The sequence below is a fragment of the Thamnophis sirtalis genome, unplaced genomic scaffold (genome assembly GCF_051295495.1).
Source record: "Thamnophis sirtalis isolate CommonGarterSnake01/CBP01778 unplaced genomic scaffold, rThaSir2_p1.2 scaffold_2, whole genome shotgun sequence".
Lineage (NCBI taxonomy): Eukaryota > Metazoa > Chordata > Lepidosauria > Squamata > Natricidae > Thamnophis > Thamnophis sirtalis.
This window is the reverse complement of record NW_028261382.1, coordinates 22,770,986-22,785,996: the sequence shown is the minus strand read 5'-3', so window position 1 is coordinate 22,785,996 and position 15,011 is coordinate 22,770,986. Positions and strand designations below refer to the sequence as shown.

The window sequence follows — 15,011 nt, the reverse complement described above, 5'->3', positions numbered from 1 at the left end:
AACTGCACTGTACTGCAAATGAATAAAAATATGAATATAAAGGAGATAGAAAATTCAGTTGGGACTAAGCTTCCAGGCAAGAACATCAGAAGATGCTGGATTCTGATGAAAACTCAAGTGGTTGCTTAGTGCAGAGGAGCCATTCTGAGGCTCATCAAGAGACCATGATGCTCACATCTGCTTTTCATTTTTACTGGAACCGGATGAGGCCAGCTCCAGCTTCACAAGAAGGCTGATTAGGAACTGACTAGGAGTGACAAATTTTAGGAGACACCGAAATTGAAAAGAGTTCAGAAAAACACAGAAAAAAGAAAAAAGCAGTAATGGTGCACTGTCTGAGCCAGCATACACATTCAAGAGTTTATGATGGCACAGTGGTTAGAATGCAGTACTGGAGGTGACTGCTGGCTGCCAGCAGTTCGATTCTCACCAGATCAAGGTTGACTCAGCCTTCCATCCTTCCGAGGTCAGTAAAGTGAGGACCCAGTTTGTTGGGAGCAAGATGCTGACTCTGTAAACCACTTAGAGAGGGCTGTGAAGCACTATATATGGTCTAAGTGCCACATATAATTTATACTTTAAATAGGACAAGGTCCAAGAAAAGAAAAAGCAATGTTTGAGGCTGAAAATTATGTGTAAAAAACTTGAAGGAAAAAAGAAACAAGAAGCCATCTTTTTGAAATTCCTAACCGAACTGGAAGATGGGCCAAAGTTGTAGGGTGCCAGAATATGACAAAATGGCTAGCTGGCCCTGGACAAAGCTGAGGGTCAGTCATTAGAAACTTAGTCCAGACCAAATTAGAGGCACGAGCTGAATGGGTTATAAACTGGCTGCATCCTTGCGCCTTGGATGCTGAATGTATTAAGGGCCCATTTCCTGGTTTTATTGTTAACTGGCCTAGTATCTTAGCTGGTTCATATATTTATTTTGGAAATGTTTTAAATTTCTGTTTCAATATGTTTTTATTGATTTAATTGTAGTAAGTTTTTTTTTTATTATAAGCCATCCAGACTCATTTATTGGGATGAGCAAGTATAGAAATTGGATGAACAAACACACCCCTACGTGGTCCGAATAGCAGTCTGCCTCGTCATGAGAATGTAGGTAGCTGCTGTCCTTTGTTCTTTCTGGATTACCAACCAAGGGATTCCTGCAGTCTGTTCCATATTGGGCTTCCTTTGGCAAAAATCTGCAAACCTCAGGAAGGGCTTCAAATGTTTAAGGCTCTCCTTGGGTCACCTTGTTGGCATCTCTTCTCTTTATGGATACTGCGGAATTTTCAGATCCTTCAATACCTGAAAGTTTCCTCTTCTCATAACAGGGATTCTGGATCCTGAGATTGTCTTTCAAAGCTGTTAGATTTATTTAATCCATTGATTTAATGCCCACTCATCAGGCAGTGCTTGGTGGCTTATGAGAGCGTTAAAACATTAACATTGGAAGAAAATAAAAAAAGAAAATCATAGCAATAAAATGACCACATCCAGGGAAATGCAGGTCTCAGATTTCTTAAATCTAACTCTTATTGTTTTCTCCACGTGTCTTCCCCACCCCACTTAAATTTGAGCTGCTTTGACTACTACTGACTAGATAGGCTAACTGACAGTAGCAGCTTTATGGCTCTGGGCCATTTCATTGAATCACCTTCTAAGATCTTTTGTTTGCTCCCTTTGGTGCGTTGTAAGAACATAGATGAAATGTGTGTAGGTGGCAGATGAAACTGCCAAAGAGGGTTGAGCTTCATCATTCTTTTCTAGGGATGTAAAGTCAGGGTGGCAGCTGTGACCACACAACTGAACCCTTACCTCTGTATGGGACTTTGATCACAAGATTGCCAACCCTCTTGGTATTTTCCACTTCTCCCCCAGGACATTCCTACTTGTGATTCTCCAGGTGTTAATATTCTATAAACTAATGGTTATTCTACACACACACAGACCTTCATCAAGAGAAAAACTGAGGATGCAGAGTCTCAGATGACACAGACAATACCAATAAGTTAACATTGCATCAACTCTACAGGACAGATCCTGTGAGAACTTTCAGGACTTTCCATTTGGGTCTTATGGATTGCAACAACTGTAAGAAATTACTATAGTACATGATTCATGGGAAGCGTCTGTTCAATCCCATGATTTGATTGGCAAATTTTGGAAATGTTAACCATAATGGAGTGCAGAGAGCAAGAGAGCCCAGGATTGTAGGGTTGGAGCTGGAATGACCAAAGGGAGAATAAAGAAGAATGACAATGTCTCTTGGTCTTGACACCTTATCACTTTTGGCTCACAGTCCGCTTGGAAACCACAGCAGAAGCATAGACTACAGGGATCACCCCAATGGAAATCACAAATCACTCACAAATGTGAATTTAATGAGGTGTTTTATTTCAACAAATAATGGTAAGAGTGACTAAAATCTTCATAGCATTTGTCGCCCCAGCTGAGAATCTTATGGACAGTTTGCATTCCACACTGTAATTGTCAGGAGATTAGAGAAAGCATTTTTCTTTGTTGTTATTGTTGATTTCAATCAATTTGGTTAACATTTTATCTCTTGGTACTTGCTGTGTAATTTACAGCTAAATAATGTTATTCTTATTTATATAGTTTCATCTTATTGTCATTTTTACATCATTATTTTGAGACTATATATTAGATTCTGTCTGTGAGCAGGGACTATTCTAACTGCCACATTCCCTCCATGAATTCATTCCTAATGCTGAGGAGATTGTGTACTGCTTAAATTAGTACAACTATAGAGCCATAATATCCATATTTTCTCTCCCTCAGAAAAGGAGCACAAGAATTCCGCTTCCCTTTCTGGACAAATTCTACTTGTAGAACAACAAACTCAAAACAAAACTGCTACTGTACTTCAAAATTATGAACAAGGGACTGCAACAGACATGTGAAAAACAGGGGAGTTCCCACTTCAATTTGTGATCTGCTGGGCATTTTGGAAACTCTAACCCAGCCCAGAAGACACCAGGTCCAGATTAGGTACTGTGGGATGACCAAATGGGAAGTCACTGCACAGAGCTCAGGTGCAAAGCATTCCATGCTGAAAGCTGCAGCAACTTTGAGAATGAGACATTTTGTGCAGTGAAAAATATTACAAAGATGGTCATTTTGTACATGCAAAATCAATTGCTTTGCCTCTATGTAGCTTGGAAGAAAGCCAGAGTTTTCAAAGAAAGATGATACTGATTTTTTTCTTTAAAAACTCAATTATTTAAGCACTTTGATCATTTACGTCATGTGAAAATCTTCTCACAAAGTCAAGTAATAACATAATCTTTCACAAAATATGCTCCATTTTCCTTCTCATGGAAAATGCCCAAATCATAGGCGGTTTTGAACTTTGCTCAAATCACAGAATTGGCAGAATTAATTGAAACTTCCTACCCAAAGGCTGCAGCTTTCTCTCACTCATCTCAGCTGAATCCATGAGACTCAAATCACATTTATTCTGAAGAAAAAGACTTAGAATAAACGAGTCTGGATAATTCAGACACAAAATGCAAAATGCATTGAAAAAGGTAGGAAAGGATTACCTGAAATTCCTGTGCCAGAGGCTTCTTTGTCTAGCTTCTTGAAACCTTCCCAAAATAATTTATAAAACTTCTTTTAGACACATATAAGAAGACATGAAGTATGCTGAACTAAATATCGCCGTGTAGCATTCAGTACCTGCTCTGCAGTAGTCAGCCACACTCCCCTGTTCAAGAGAGGCTTGCTTAAATTCATGCTACACTCCTGTAACAGGTGCTGCTGACTAGCTAAATGCAAAAGCCACTCAGGGGAGGCCAAAACATAATTAATTCAGATAATACTTTTCAATAAAAAAACAAAGCTTCTTTGTTCAATTGATTTGTTCTTCATCGAACTGAGTAACACGGCAAAAGGACCAAAAATAATTGGTGTTCTACATGAGCATAAATCTTTTTAACATTTCAAATAAAGTTTCCATAGAATCTCTTTCCCTGGGATTACATTATTCATCTTGAAGTTTAGTGTCTTAAAAGATGCATATCACACTTTACTGCTATCTGTTTAGGCTTAATGCAGGGGTGTCAAACTCAATTTCATTGAGGGCTGCATCAGGGTTACATTTGACCTCGTAGGGGCAGGGCGAGGAGGGCATGGACAGCGTGGGCGTGGCTAGTTCGACGTCACTTGTGTCAGGGGCACCTGTGGTGCCCCAAGCAATCTGCCAGCGAAAACGAGCTCCTCAGTTCTGTTTTTGGCTGTGCCAGCCTCCTGAAACCCTCTGCCAGCGAAAACAGAGGTCACATGCGGCCCTCCCAAGCTCTATTTTTGCTAGCAGAGGTACCGTGGGCCGGTCCTTCGCTGTTTTCAGGGTGGCCCTGGGGGTCAGATCTAAGCACCCCATGGGCCGAATCCAGCCCGAGCCTTGAGTTCGACATCCCTGGTTTAACACATATCCAATGTACAAGTTTTTTTATCCTATTAAATATGGATTAATGAGGCTATCAGCAAGATAGCTGTCCACAAATAGTCTTCTGGGTTCCTTTTCTGAGAACAAAGAACAATGAATAATAACCATCAATCCCAGAAACAGCTGCCAACTTCCTAGACCCTCTTCTTACGGTCATTCATTCAGCAAGAGCTATAAATAATCATTCAGTTAATCCAATGACAAGAACAGGATTTTCTGAAATGATTTTAACATACAACTGTTAAATTAATTCTTTGTTTCTCAATCTTTAATAATAGATATCAATTCAAAGAAAAAATGAAAACAAAAATATTTAAAAACAAACATTTAATTTTGGGCATGAAAAAGGCTACAGGTGTATTTCAATAGCTGTTACAATTAAGATACCAGACCTCTTGATTGTTCATAAAAACCTACAGTACCAAGGAGTAAACGTATCTTAAGAGGCTCTTTTTTCCTTCATGGCTTGTCTTACGAGCTCCATGTCTTTCTGTAACAAATGCTTCAAAATCTGTTTACTTTGTTTTTTGGGATTTCCACAAAAAACACTCTTTATGGCATCCAGGACATCCATTGATCTTTCAACCATATCCTGAGCCATCTTTTTATGTGGTGAATTTTCTGCATATTCTGTTAATTCGGGGCTAAAGCCATATAATAAATTAATAAATGCTTTTAATTTCCCCATTTCTTTTTCCGTGTCTTCTGCTTTCTTTTCCACAGACTCAGATGCAGGCAAAACGATCTCCACTTCCGATACTGATGTAGCTGTTGATGGGGAAGGAGATGTCGTGACGGCTGGAGGTGTTGATGGGGAAGGAGTGATCTCTATATCCAGCTTTATTTCTGTCTCAGATGCTTCGGATGAGAGGGAGGAAGGCAGCTCTATGTCCAGCCTCATTTCTGTTACAGGTGGAGCTGTTGATGGGGGATTAAGAAGCTCAATGTCAAGTTTCATCTCCTGCTCCTTCTTCTGCAACAGCTTCCTCTCTGCCTCCCCTGCTAATTCCAGAGCATTTTTTAAGTAACCCTCAGCTTCCTCAACATACTCATGAAGAGCTGGGTCTTCTTTAACAGAGGATGGTGCATTCTTAATGGTTTTAATTAGTGTATCAATTGCTTCTAAGATGTCTAAGCCTCTAGACTCATGATGAGTCAACTTCACTGGATGGCTTTTGTGCTGTGGTTCATTATTGTCTAGCGTCCTATGTAACTTTTGTACATTTCTTAGAGATTCCACTAGACTAGCCAAGGCTCCATTTGTTAACTGATCAAAATTCTTACCTTCTTTCTTAGTGGTTGATTCTTTTTCCAACTGAATGGAAATAGTGCTCAGTGTGTCTCCTGGAGTTGACTCTTCAGAAATCAGAATAACAGACTCACTTGTCTCACGTGGGAGGTTTTCTGAGGGACTTGGGTGCAGGATAACAGATGCAGATGAGTCATTTCTGAGTTTCCAAAAGGCTGTTGTAGTTGGAGTATCCGTTCTCATCAAGGCAATTGACTGGGACTTCTCACTTTGGGGGTGCACATTTACCCAAACAGTGTCCACTGCTACAGATGGAGAAGTTGCCATTTCGGGTGCCAAAAAAGTTGGAGGGGGTTCAGTTGACAATACAACTTCTGTGGGGATATTTTTTACCACATCTTGCAAAAGATTCACAAGATCATTCAAAGTTTGCTCTTCCTTTTTTGCTGCAGTTTCACCTGCGTTGGAAAGTTCTGTGAAGCAGAAAATAAAGCCATTAAATGTATACCTTGTTTACTTTTTTGTCTTCTGAAAAAGAAACAGCTTTTATAAACATGTCTGCACTGCTACATACCACAATTTGAAAGAACTCAGTGTTTCATTAATAACCGTTCCTAGTTTAAATCCAGATGAAATTATTTGAATTCTGTTATGTTTTATGGCTTAGTGATATATTCTGCTACCAGAAGGGCCCCGTGCTCTCAGAAAATAAAAATAAAATTGCCCATGCAATCCAGTCCAGCCCTGTTGAAGCTAAACAATCAATTTCAAAGCCTCTCCTCATAAGACAGCATGCAGACTTCTGGAGAAAGGACATCATCAGGTGTCACCAATCACAGGGAAAAAAGGAGACTAGACTTGCTCAAGAAAAAAAGACGTCTGTTGGTGATAGGAGGCTCACTATTCAGGGGAACTAAATTGCAGTTTTGTAGACCAGACAATCTACCTAGAGAAGTATGCTGTCTCCCAGGAGCAAAGATCAAAGATGTAATTGAGAGGTGTATTAAAATAATTGTCCCTTTGTCCTCTTTCACATGAGAATGAATGATATAACAAAGAGCCTGAAAACAATAGCAACAGACTATGAGCGACTAAGCATGAAAGCCAAAGAGATGGGTACACAGGTGGTGTTTTCATCTGTGCTCCCAACAAAAGTAAACATCCAATGACAGAACAGATAATTTTTGAAGTAAGCCACTGCCTTAGAGGATGGTGCCATCAAGAGATCTTTGGATTCCTAGACCACAGTCTACAATAACTACATGAAGGGCTTCAGGCAGGGGGATGGCCTACACCTCAAAAGAACGGAGGAGAATATTTTTGGAAAACAACTGGCTCAGCTTATCTGAAGTGCTTTAAATTATAACTGATGGGGAAGGAGACCAATTTTTAGGACTCGAATCCAAGCATAAATCTTAAGGCAATCAATTAAGTGGTAAGAAAGAAGAGGATATCAAATATAAAACAGGACACGAAGGAAGCAAATGCAGAGTCAATCAAAAAGGCCTCAGATGCTTGTATACTAACATTCATAGGAAGTTATCGTACGGCACCGTTTTCTACTGCACTGGTGAGACCAATACTCCAGTTCTGGTCATCACGATACAAAAAAGATGTTGAGACCCTAGAAAGAGTGCAGAGAAGAGCAACAAAGATGAATATGAGCCTAGAGGCTGAAGCATATGACGAATGGTTGTGGGAATTTGGTATGTCTAATGTCTAACAAAGAGAAGGACTAGGGGTATCATGATAGCAGTCTTCTAATACTTGAGAGGCTATCACAATTCCACACAGGTGGTTGAACTATTCTCCAAAGGACTGAGGGCTGGACAAGAAGCAATAGATAGAAATTAATCAAGGAGGGAACCAACCTAGAAATAAGACATTTTCTGACAGTGAGAGTAGTTACTCGCTTGCCTTCAGAAGTTGTGGGTGGTCCATCATTGGAATTTTTCAAGAAGAGATTGGATAGCAATTTGTCCAGAATTGTATAGAATCTCCTGCTTGAGCAGGGAGTTGGACTAGAAGATCTCCAAGGTGTCTTCCAACTCTATTTTGTTGTTTCCCTTCTTTTTAGACTGACCTGCAAAATAACCTGAGGCAGAGATGCTGGATGTCAGCAGCAGAAAAGGATGATGGGCAGAGGCACGCTGCTAGGGAATTTCCTGTCTTTTATTTCTTGAAAGACGGGAAAGACAGCAATGAACCAGGGAAAGGAAAGCGGGCAGCGGATGGTGCTTATACCAAATGTGGTGGCTCCAAAGATTCTATGATTTTAACTTGAGAGGCCTGGCATATTCTCTTTCCCAAAAGATTCACTTCCTGATGTGGCAACTCCACAGTCCAACAAAAGCCCACCTCTTGTCTTATTATTCTTTGGCTTGAGATCCTGCCAGGATTCCTTAAATAGTCCTCAGCAGTTTGACTCCATCTTGCCCTCATTTGTTTCCTGATGAATCCCCAAAGCCTGTTAATACAGTGCTTTTTCTGACGGTATGGCTGAGTGTATAGCGTGAACCAAGCTAGCCCCATGTTTAACAGTTCCATGGACTTTTAGTATAAAAAGCCAGAGGTGCAAAACATGGCACAGGCTGCCAGTGGAGGTAGTGCCAGGAGTTCACAAGAAAAGCATTTCATAGGCTGATAAGCCAGTTTCTCATACAGCTTGTTTTGCATCCATGATTAATGAATGATCAGTGTAAAAAGCATTACACAACTGCTGCTTAAGCACAGGCGTGCCATGGCAGAACACAGCTGACACACCTGGGGTCCATCACAGGGAGCAGTGTCCATTTTCTCCTGTAAGTGTTTATTTTATTAAAGAGTGTGATGATCACTCTGGCTTTCTATTTCTTTGAAATCTATCACAGACTATTACCCTGACAGGTATCTACATTTGCATTTAAATTTGAGGAAGCCATAGCAGGGTGCATTCCTTATGTCCAGAGATCTCTTTTTCCTGACCCTCACCCCCACAAACGCATATAATAAACTTGTGCAAAGACTGAAAGGAAGAACCAAAAAAGCTCGTGCAATGACAACAGGCCAGTTGAGACAACAACAGAAAGCTGTTCTGGGAAGACTTTAAAATAATTGTGCATCAAATCACTTTGAACACGTAATGGGAGAGGGGGAAAAATAATTCTTACGCTGAACTTCAACAGTGTCTTTTCCTTCTGATACAATCCCTTCAACTGCAGTTGGCTGCACAGATATCTGTTGAAGAGGGAGAAAAATGAATCATTTCACTCTGGCAATCAGCTTTTTATCTTTTGTTGCATGCTTAATTTGTTTTTTTTTTAAACTTCCAGGAGAATATATTGAATGCTGAAGCTAAGGCTTCAAAAGCCTTTACCTCAATAACAATTCTGAACACTTACCTCACAAACTGAATCTTTACCAACTTCAAGTTGTCAAGACAATCAGACTGATAAGATTCTCAAACGTGTTTTTTTTCTTCATAGGCCCATCCATAATTGGGCAGGAAGGAACGTCTCTTTCAGCAGAGTGGCCAACCCACTTGGAAGGATTCTACACCCTTATCAGTAAAATTATTTTAAGCATGCACCACCAATAAACTTTATCAATTAATCATATCAAGGTTGTACTCTACCAACAAATTAGGCATATTAAACCCCAGAATGGAAATTAAATATGAGCTTTAAAGAATCAGATAAATATAAGTTTGATATTCTAATATTTTCTTCCCACGCAACAATGGATCTCCTGCAGCCCACTTTTGAAAGCAGCTTGATCCAAGAGGCAGTCACGAGGCTGTGAGGCATCCATTCTGCATCCAAGCAAGCTCTCGCTTAGCCTCCAGACCATCCGAGGCAGCGCCTGATGTTCAATATTTTCAGAAGGATTACAGGTAGTTCTTGACTTATGAGCCACGGAGTGCAGTAGCAGTCTTCTTCTGCTAACTGCAATTTGGCAGTTCAAATCTCACCAGGCTCAAGGTTGACTCACCCTTCCCTCCTTCCGAGGTTGGTAAAAACCCAAATTGTTGGAGGCAAGAGGCTGACCCTGTAGATCCCTTAGAGAGTGCTGTAAAAGCACTGTGAAGCAATATATATGTCTAAGTGCTATTGCTATTGCTACAACTATTTGTTTAATGATCATTCAAATTTACAACAGCACTGAGAAAAATCTGACTTATGACTAGTTTTCACATTTATGACCATTGCAGCATCCCCACAGTCACATGATTAAATTCCGGGTGCTTGGCAATACATGACATGTATTTGCAATGGTTGCAGGGTCCTGGGTTTGTTGTTTGCAACTTTCCCAGGGAGGTTCCCCATCACATAATCTTGACTTACACACACACTCTCCCCATAATGTTATTCAAGTATAATCGTTTGAGCCGTAACACTGCTTCTTTAGTTTGGTCTATTGCGTCTACCCAGGCACTGAGATTTCTAAGCTGCAAATCAAGGCTTACTATCAACAAGCTATGTCTTAGTGCCGCGATGGCGAACCTATGACACGAAGAGCCCTCTCTGTGGGCACGTGCACTGTCTCCAGCTGTCCTGGTTTCCGGCATGCACATGCGTGCTGGCCAGCTGGTCTTCACAGGGGCTGGAAAACGTCCTGAAAAACAGCCAAAAACCAGACTGTTTTCCAGTCATTTTTGGGGTTGCTTTCAGGCTGTTTTGGGGGGCTTTTTTGACCCCAAAGTGGCACAAAAAGCGGGCTGAAAACAGCCAAAAAATAGGCATGTGTTTGCCGGCCAGCTGGTCTTCAAGTTTCCGGTGCTCCAGCACACGGACATGCACGCAGGTTCCAGTTTGGGCACTTGGTGTCAAAAAGGTTTGCCATCACTGTCCTAGTGCCATGGGTTAATGCAGCCTGGGTGGGGAAAGGATACTTGGTTGGGTGTGAAAAAAAGAATGTTCATATTTTTGTGTGGATCAGAAGGGATTTAATACATTTACGGTATCAGAAATGCAACCTATTTCCTGTAACTTAAAACTAACATTACCTCCACTACTTTAACATTTTCGTAACGGTGTGTCACACCTAAAAACAAAACAAAACAGAAAAAGTAAAAGACAAACAACAAAATCAGAGTTAGTCACTATTAGTGTAACAATAGATTTTCAGCTCATTTTAGATGACAGACATTTTCTTCATTTTTTTATTTTTAAAAAATCATGAATGATGTTTTGTATCTATTGCCACCATCCCTTTGAAATAACTTGAGCAAATCTATATGTAAGGTTAGGGAAGTCATCTAATATAATTCCACTGAGTTACAATCTTGGCCAAGCAATGGTAGCCATATGAGGAGAATGGCTTAAAGTGCTCTTTCAAAACAGACTCATCCAATACAAAACTGATCTCAAAAACCTAAGCAGGGTTGAAACTGGTGAAAAGCAAACCACTTCACTACTAATGCAAGAAAGTGAACTGGAGGGATACGGTTCCTCCCCAGCAGTCAAGTTCCGTTCCAGCTGGTTAGTCCCAAGAAAAAACAACATGGAACGAATATCTCTTCTTCCTTTCCCGATTTGGAAGAGAAGGGAAAACATTGAATGAAGATTTTGATGAAGATTAAAGAAGTCAACCAAAACATTAAAAGTAGGGTGGGTTTTCCCATATCTTCATCTAATATGAAAACCACCTCGAACAACTGTGCTTTGCAGTATTAGGTGAGGCTATAAGAGGAAGAGTTATTATAAAAAGAGGCACAGAAAATGCAGTGTGATTTGACAATTATTCTGGAAGTGGATGAAAAAGGCTAAACAAAGAGCCCCTGTGAATAAAAAGAATTAAGAATTAAGTGATGTTTGGGATAAAATTGAAGTGAAATGAGTATTTTCAAGGTTTGATTGGGAATGAGTGAGAGTGTGAAATTAAAAAGAAAATGTTAGTGATTACAGCCCTGTTTCATACAGCTTTGGGAATGTCTGCTGGTAGGAAATGCTGAGGTTGAAGCACTGTGTGTGTGTGTGTGTGTGTGTGTGTGTGTGTGTGTGTAAATGTGATGGCTTGCAAATTTATCTATGAATTACAGCACAAACCATTCAAGCACATGCTTCACTTTAATATCATTGATTTTTCAATGTGCATTCAAAAGAAAATTCCATCCAAAGGATGAGGAGGGAAAGGAAGAAAAGGTAAAAGCAGATGAAGTAAGGGAGGGGAATTAAGAATAGGACAGAGGGGAAGAAGGAGGAGAAGAGAGGAATAGTGTGAGAAAGAGAGGGGAAGAAGAAATGAGGAAGGAGAGAAGGAAAGAAGAAGGCAGAGAAGGGAGGTTGAGAAGAGAGGAGCAAGGTTGTTGCAAAATAAGATGAAGCCATGGGGTGGCAGAAAGTGACCTAAACTCTATTCTATATGTTTGCGAGAAAATAACAATAAAGATTAATGATGAATAGATAACTGTTAAAAGTAATTATAAAAGTGTATATTTGTGAATGAATTTGAAAGAGAAAAATAAAAAAAAAACCTTTCTTTAAAAAAAAGAGAAAAAAATTCCATCCAGTAGGTTTTATTTTTCAGAAAGCAGGGAGACTAATGTAGTTTGACTGTCATTTGTTAATTAGATCTTACAGGATCCTAGAAGAATCTATCATCTCTCTCAAAGAGGAGAGAGAGGCAGGACACATGAAGAGGAGGCCTCTCAGCTGCTCGCCTCCTTCCTGTTTCCCCTCATGCTGGTTGTCAGGAAAGGCATCAAGACCTGATTTTTCCAAGGAACCTTCGAATGGGGAGATAACAAGGGACCCTTCCTACTACAGACTGGATGTTGTAGCTCTTCCTTGGGGCCATGTTGCTTTGTTTTGCTCAGTTTGTATTAAGGTTGTGATTTCTTTTCTTTTGTAGACTGCTTTGAGCCTTGTTTTATTGCGTAGTATATAAACTGTGGTAAATATATCAAACACCAAAGGCAGCAAGAGATGGTGCAAAACTGTATCTTTATAACGTGTGCATTAGGAAAGTGATGAGAAAAACATTGGACAGCCTGGTTTTATACCGGACAGGACAACGAAAGACAGACACGGGATCTGCATTTTGGTAGGTAACTGAGAAAGAGTGTAAGAAGGAATGTTTATAATGTATCTGTTCATTTAGAAAAAGCATTTAATGGGTTGAAATGTGGAATGTTTTATATGATCAGGGAGTTAATAGTTGGCTATTGAAAGCAGTAATGTGGGATAGAAATCAAACGTGACTGAGAATAAAAAAAATGCTTAGCATGTTTCAGCCTTCTTAAGTATGAAGTAAGAAAAAAGATGTGCGGTGTTTAATGGAATTATGGGCATATTAAATAATATTAAATATTATTTATGGTCACATTTGAGGTTAGGCTCATGAATATATACAGATTTCTGTACACACAAATGCGGCTGGTGGAGAATCTGAAAGAGCTGCGGCAAAGAACAAGGTGTAACAGAAACATAGTGTTAATATGTGGTGTTCTATAAGGAATAGTTCATTTGTTTTTGTCTGTCTGTATCCTGTCGTCCTTATTTTTAAAAGTAACCCAAGGTGGTGAACATATCAAAAGCTCACCATGCATCCGGTTTTCATTAATATGATGCAAAAAAGATGTTGCGTCTCTGGGGAGGTTAGGGGGCTGGAGGCTAAAATCTATAAAGATGGTTCCAGGAATTGGGTAGGTCTAGTTTTCTGAAAAGGAGGACTAGGGTCAACATGATAGCTGTTCCAATATTTGAGGGGCTGCCACAAACAAGAGGGGGCCCAACCTCCAAAGAAGCTTAGGACAGGCCCAATGGATGGAAGTTTATCAAAGAGAGATCCAACCTAGAATTAAGGAAAATTCCCTTTCAGTGAGAACAATTAATCAGTGGAATGGCTTCCCTCCAAGGCTTTGGACTAGAAGACCTCCAAGACCGTCCAACGATTCTATTGCAGTCTAGTCTCTAGTCTCTCCACAACAGCAACCATGTGAGGTGGGTTGGGAAAGGGAAGAAGCAAAAACAGGTGGGTAGAAACCACTTTGTTGCAGGAAATGGGAGTTGAGTACATTAGGAGCAACAATGAAAGTAACTGGTGCTATGGAAATTGGGTTCTTAAGAATGTTGAGTGTTTGGTCCAAGAAGTAACCTAGAGTCAAGAATGGATAAATATAAGATGGAAAGGAAAATAAGTGAGCTCTATCAGAGAAGCCCATTGAAGTGGTCTGGCCCCAGAAAAAGACCGATGGGGGATCTAAGTGATAACCAGATATGTAGAAAAAGGAGGAAGGCAGACGGCAACTGCAAACATCTGGGCAGCCCTTAGATGACCGCCTAGCCTCCCGCCGCTTGTGCTCGGGCTTTCTGCAGCGGTTTCTCTTCCGAATGGGCTGCGATCCCGGTTGAGACGGAAGAAGCTGCGGTGGGACGGAGTGGAGGAGACCCCGAGAGGCCAGCGAGGGCCGCCGCTGAGCTGCAGGGAAGGGCGGGAGGGGGGGCTTCGTCGCCTCTTTCCTCGCCTCCTGCGGCCTCTCCCGCTCCCGGGTACCGAATTCCCCCCGAGGCGCCTCTCTTCGCCCTCCCGCCGCCCAGCCAGGCTCGGGGCCTGTCGCCAAGGAAACGCCCGGCGGTGTGGCGCCGCTCAACCGCCCAGGGGGGCGAAGGCGGGCGGGGGTCTCCGGCTCTTCCCCGCGAGCCCCGGGCCCTCTGCGGCGGAGGCCTCCCCGGCTCGCGCTGGATCCGCAATGGCCGCAGCAGCCTCTCCCCGCCCGTCCCGCCACTCACTCGGGTGCGTGGTCGCCGGCGGGAGGAAGCTCAGCAGCGCCGCCGGGAGCAGCAGCAGCCACGGCCGCCCTCGCCCCGCCGCCATCCGCCTCCTCCTCCTCGGGCGGCACAACCGCCGCCCCCGCCGCCCCCGCCTCGGAACCCGCGCCCCGCCCGGCCACCCCCGCCCCCGGGCAGCATCTCCGCCGGACCAACCGCTATAGCTGCCCGGCGAAGCGCTGGCTGGGGCTGCGGAGGCCGCCGTTTCTTTCGCGATCTTTCGTATCTCTGAACCAGGCGCCTCCCCCGGAGAAGGGACTGGGCATCCCCTCACGCTCGGGAGCTTGGGCTTCCCCACTCCTCCGGCCCACCTGAGCCGTCCCGAGGGAACCTGGACGCTGTGCCCCCCTCCCGCACCAGAGCCAGCAGGATGGGGTGTTCCTTGCGGGTGGCGGTCCCACACCTGTCCCGCCCTTCCCCCGTGGAGGTTAGGAAGGCAGGCCGGATGGAGCCCCGGATGCGGCCCTCAAGCCAGGCCAGATGGGCCGTTTTGCTTTCATCCTGGCTGGAAACTATGAGATGCGCAGCCTCCAGGTGATGGGAGGGCCGTTCT

General features: G+C 42.4%; 1 protein-coding gene across 2 annotated transcripts; it reads right to left on the bottom strand.

Moving 5' to 3' along the window:
* Nucleotides 1-4,771: 4,771 nt before the first annotated feature.
* Nucleotides 4,772-14,528, bottom strand: LOC106540161 (uncharacterized). Of its 2 annotated transcripts, XM_087704400.1 has the most exons (5): nt 14,420-14,528; nt 10,693-10,730; nt 8,858-8,924; nt 5,744-6,181; nt 4,772-5,377 (listed from the first exon to the last, which is right to left on the bottom strand). In XM_087704400.1, the coding sequence occupies exons 1-5, from the start codon at nt 14,502-14,504 to the stop codon at nt 4,899-4,901; spliced, it is 1,107 nt and encodes a 368-aa protein (XP_087560526.1). In that variant the 5' UTR covers nt 14,505-14,528; the 3' UTR covers nt 4,772-4,898. The 2 variants fall into 2 exon arrangements, with proteins under 2 accessions (XP_087560526.1, XP_087560525.1); XM_087704399.1 differs by having other exon boundaries at nt 4,772-6,181.
* Between the last annotated feature and the right edge of the window lie 483 nt (nt 14,529-15,011).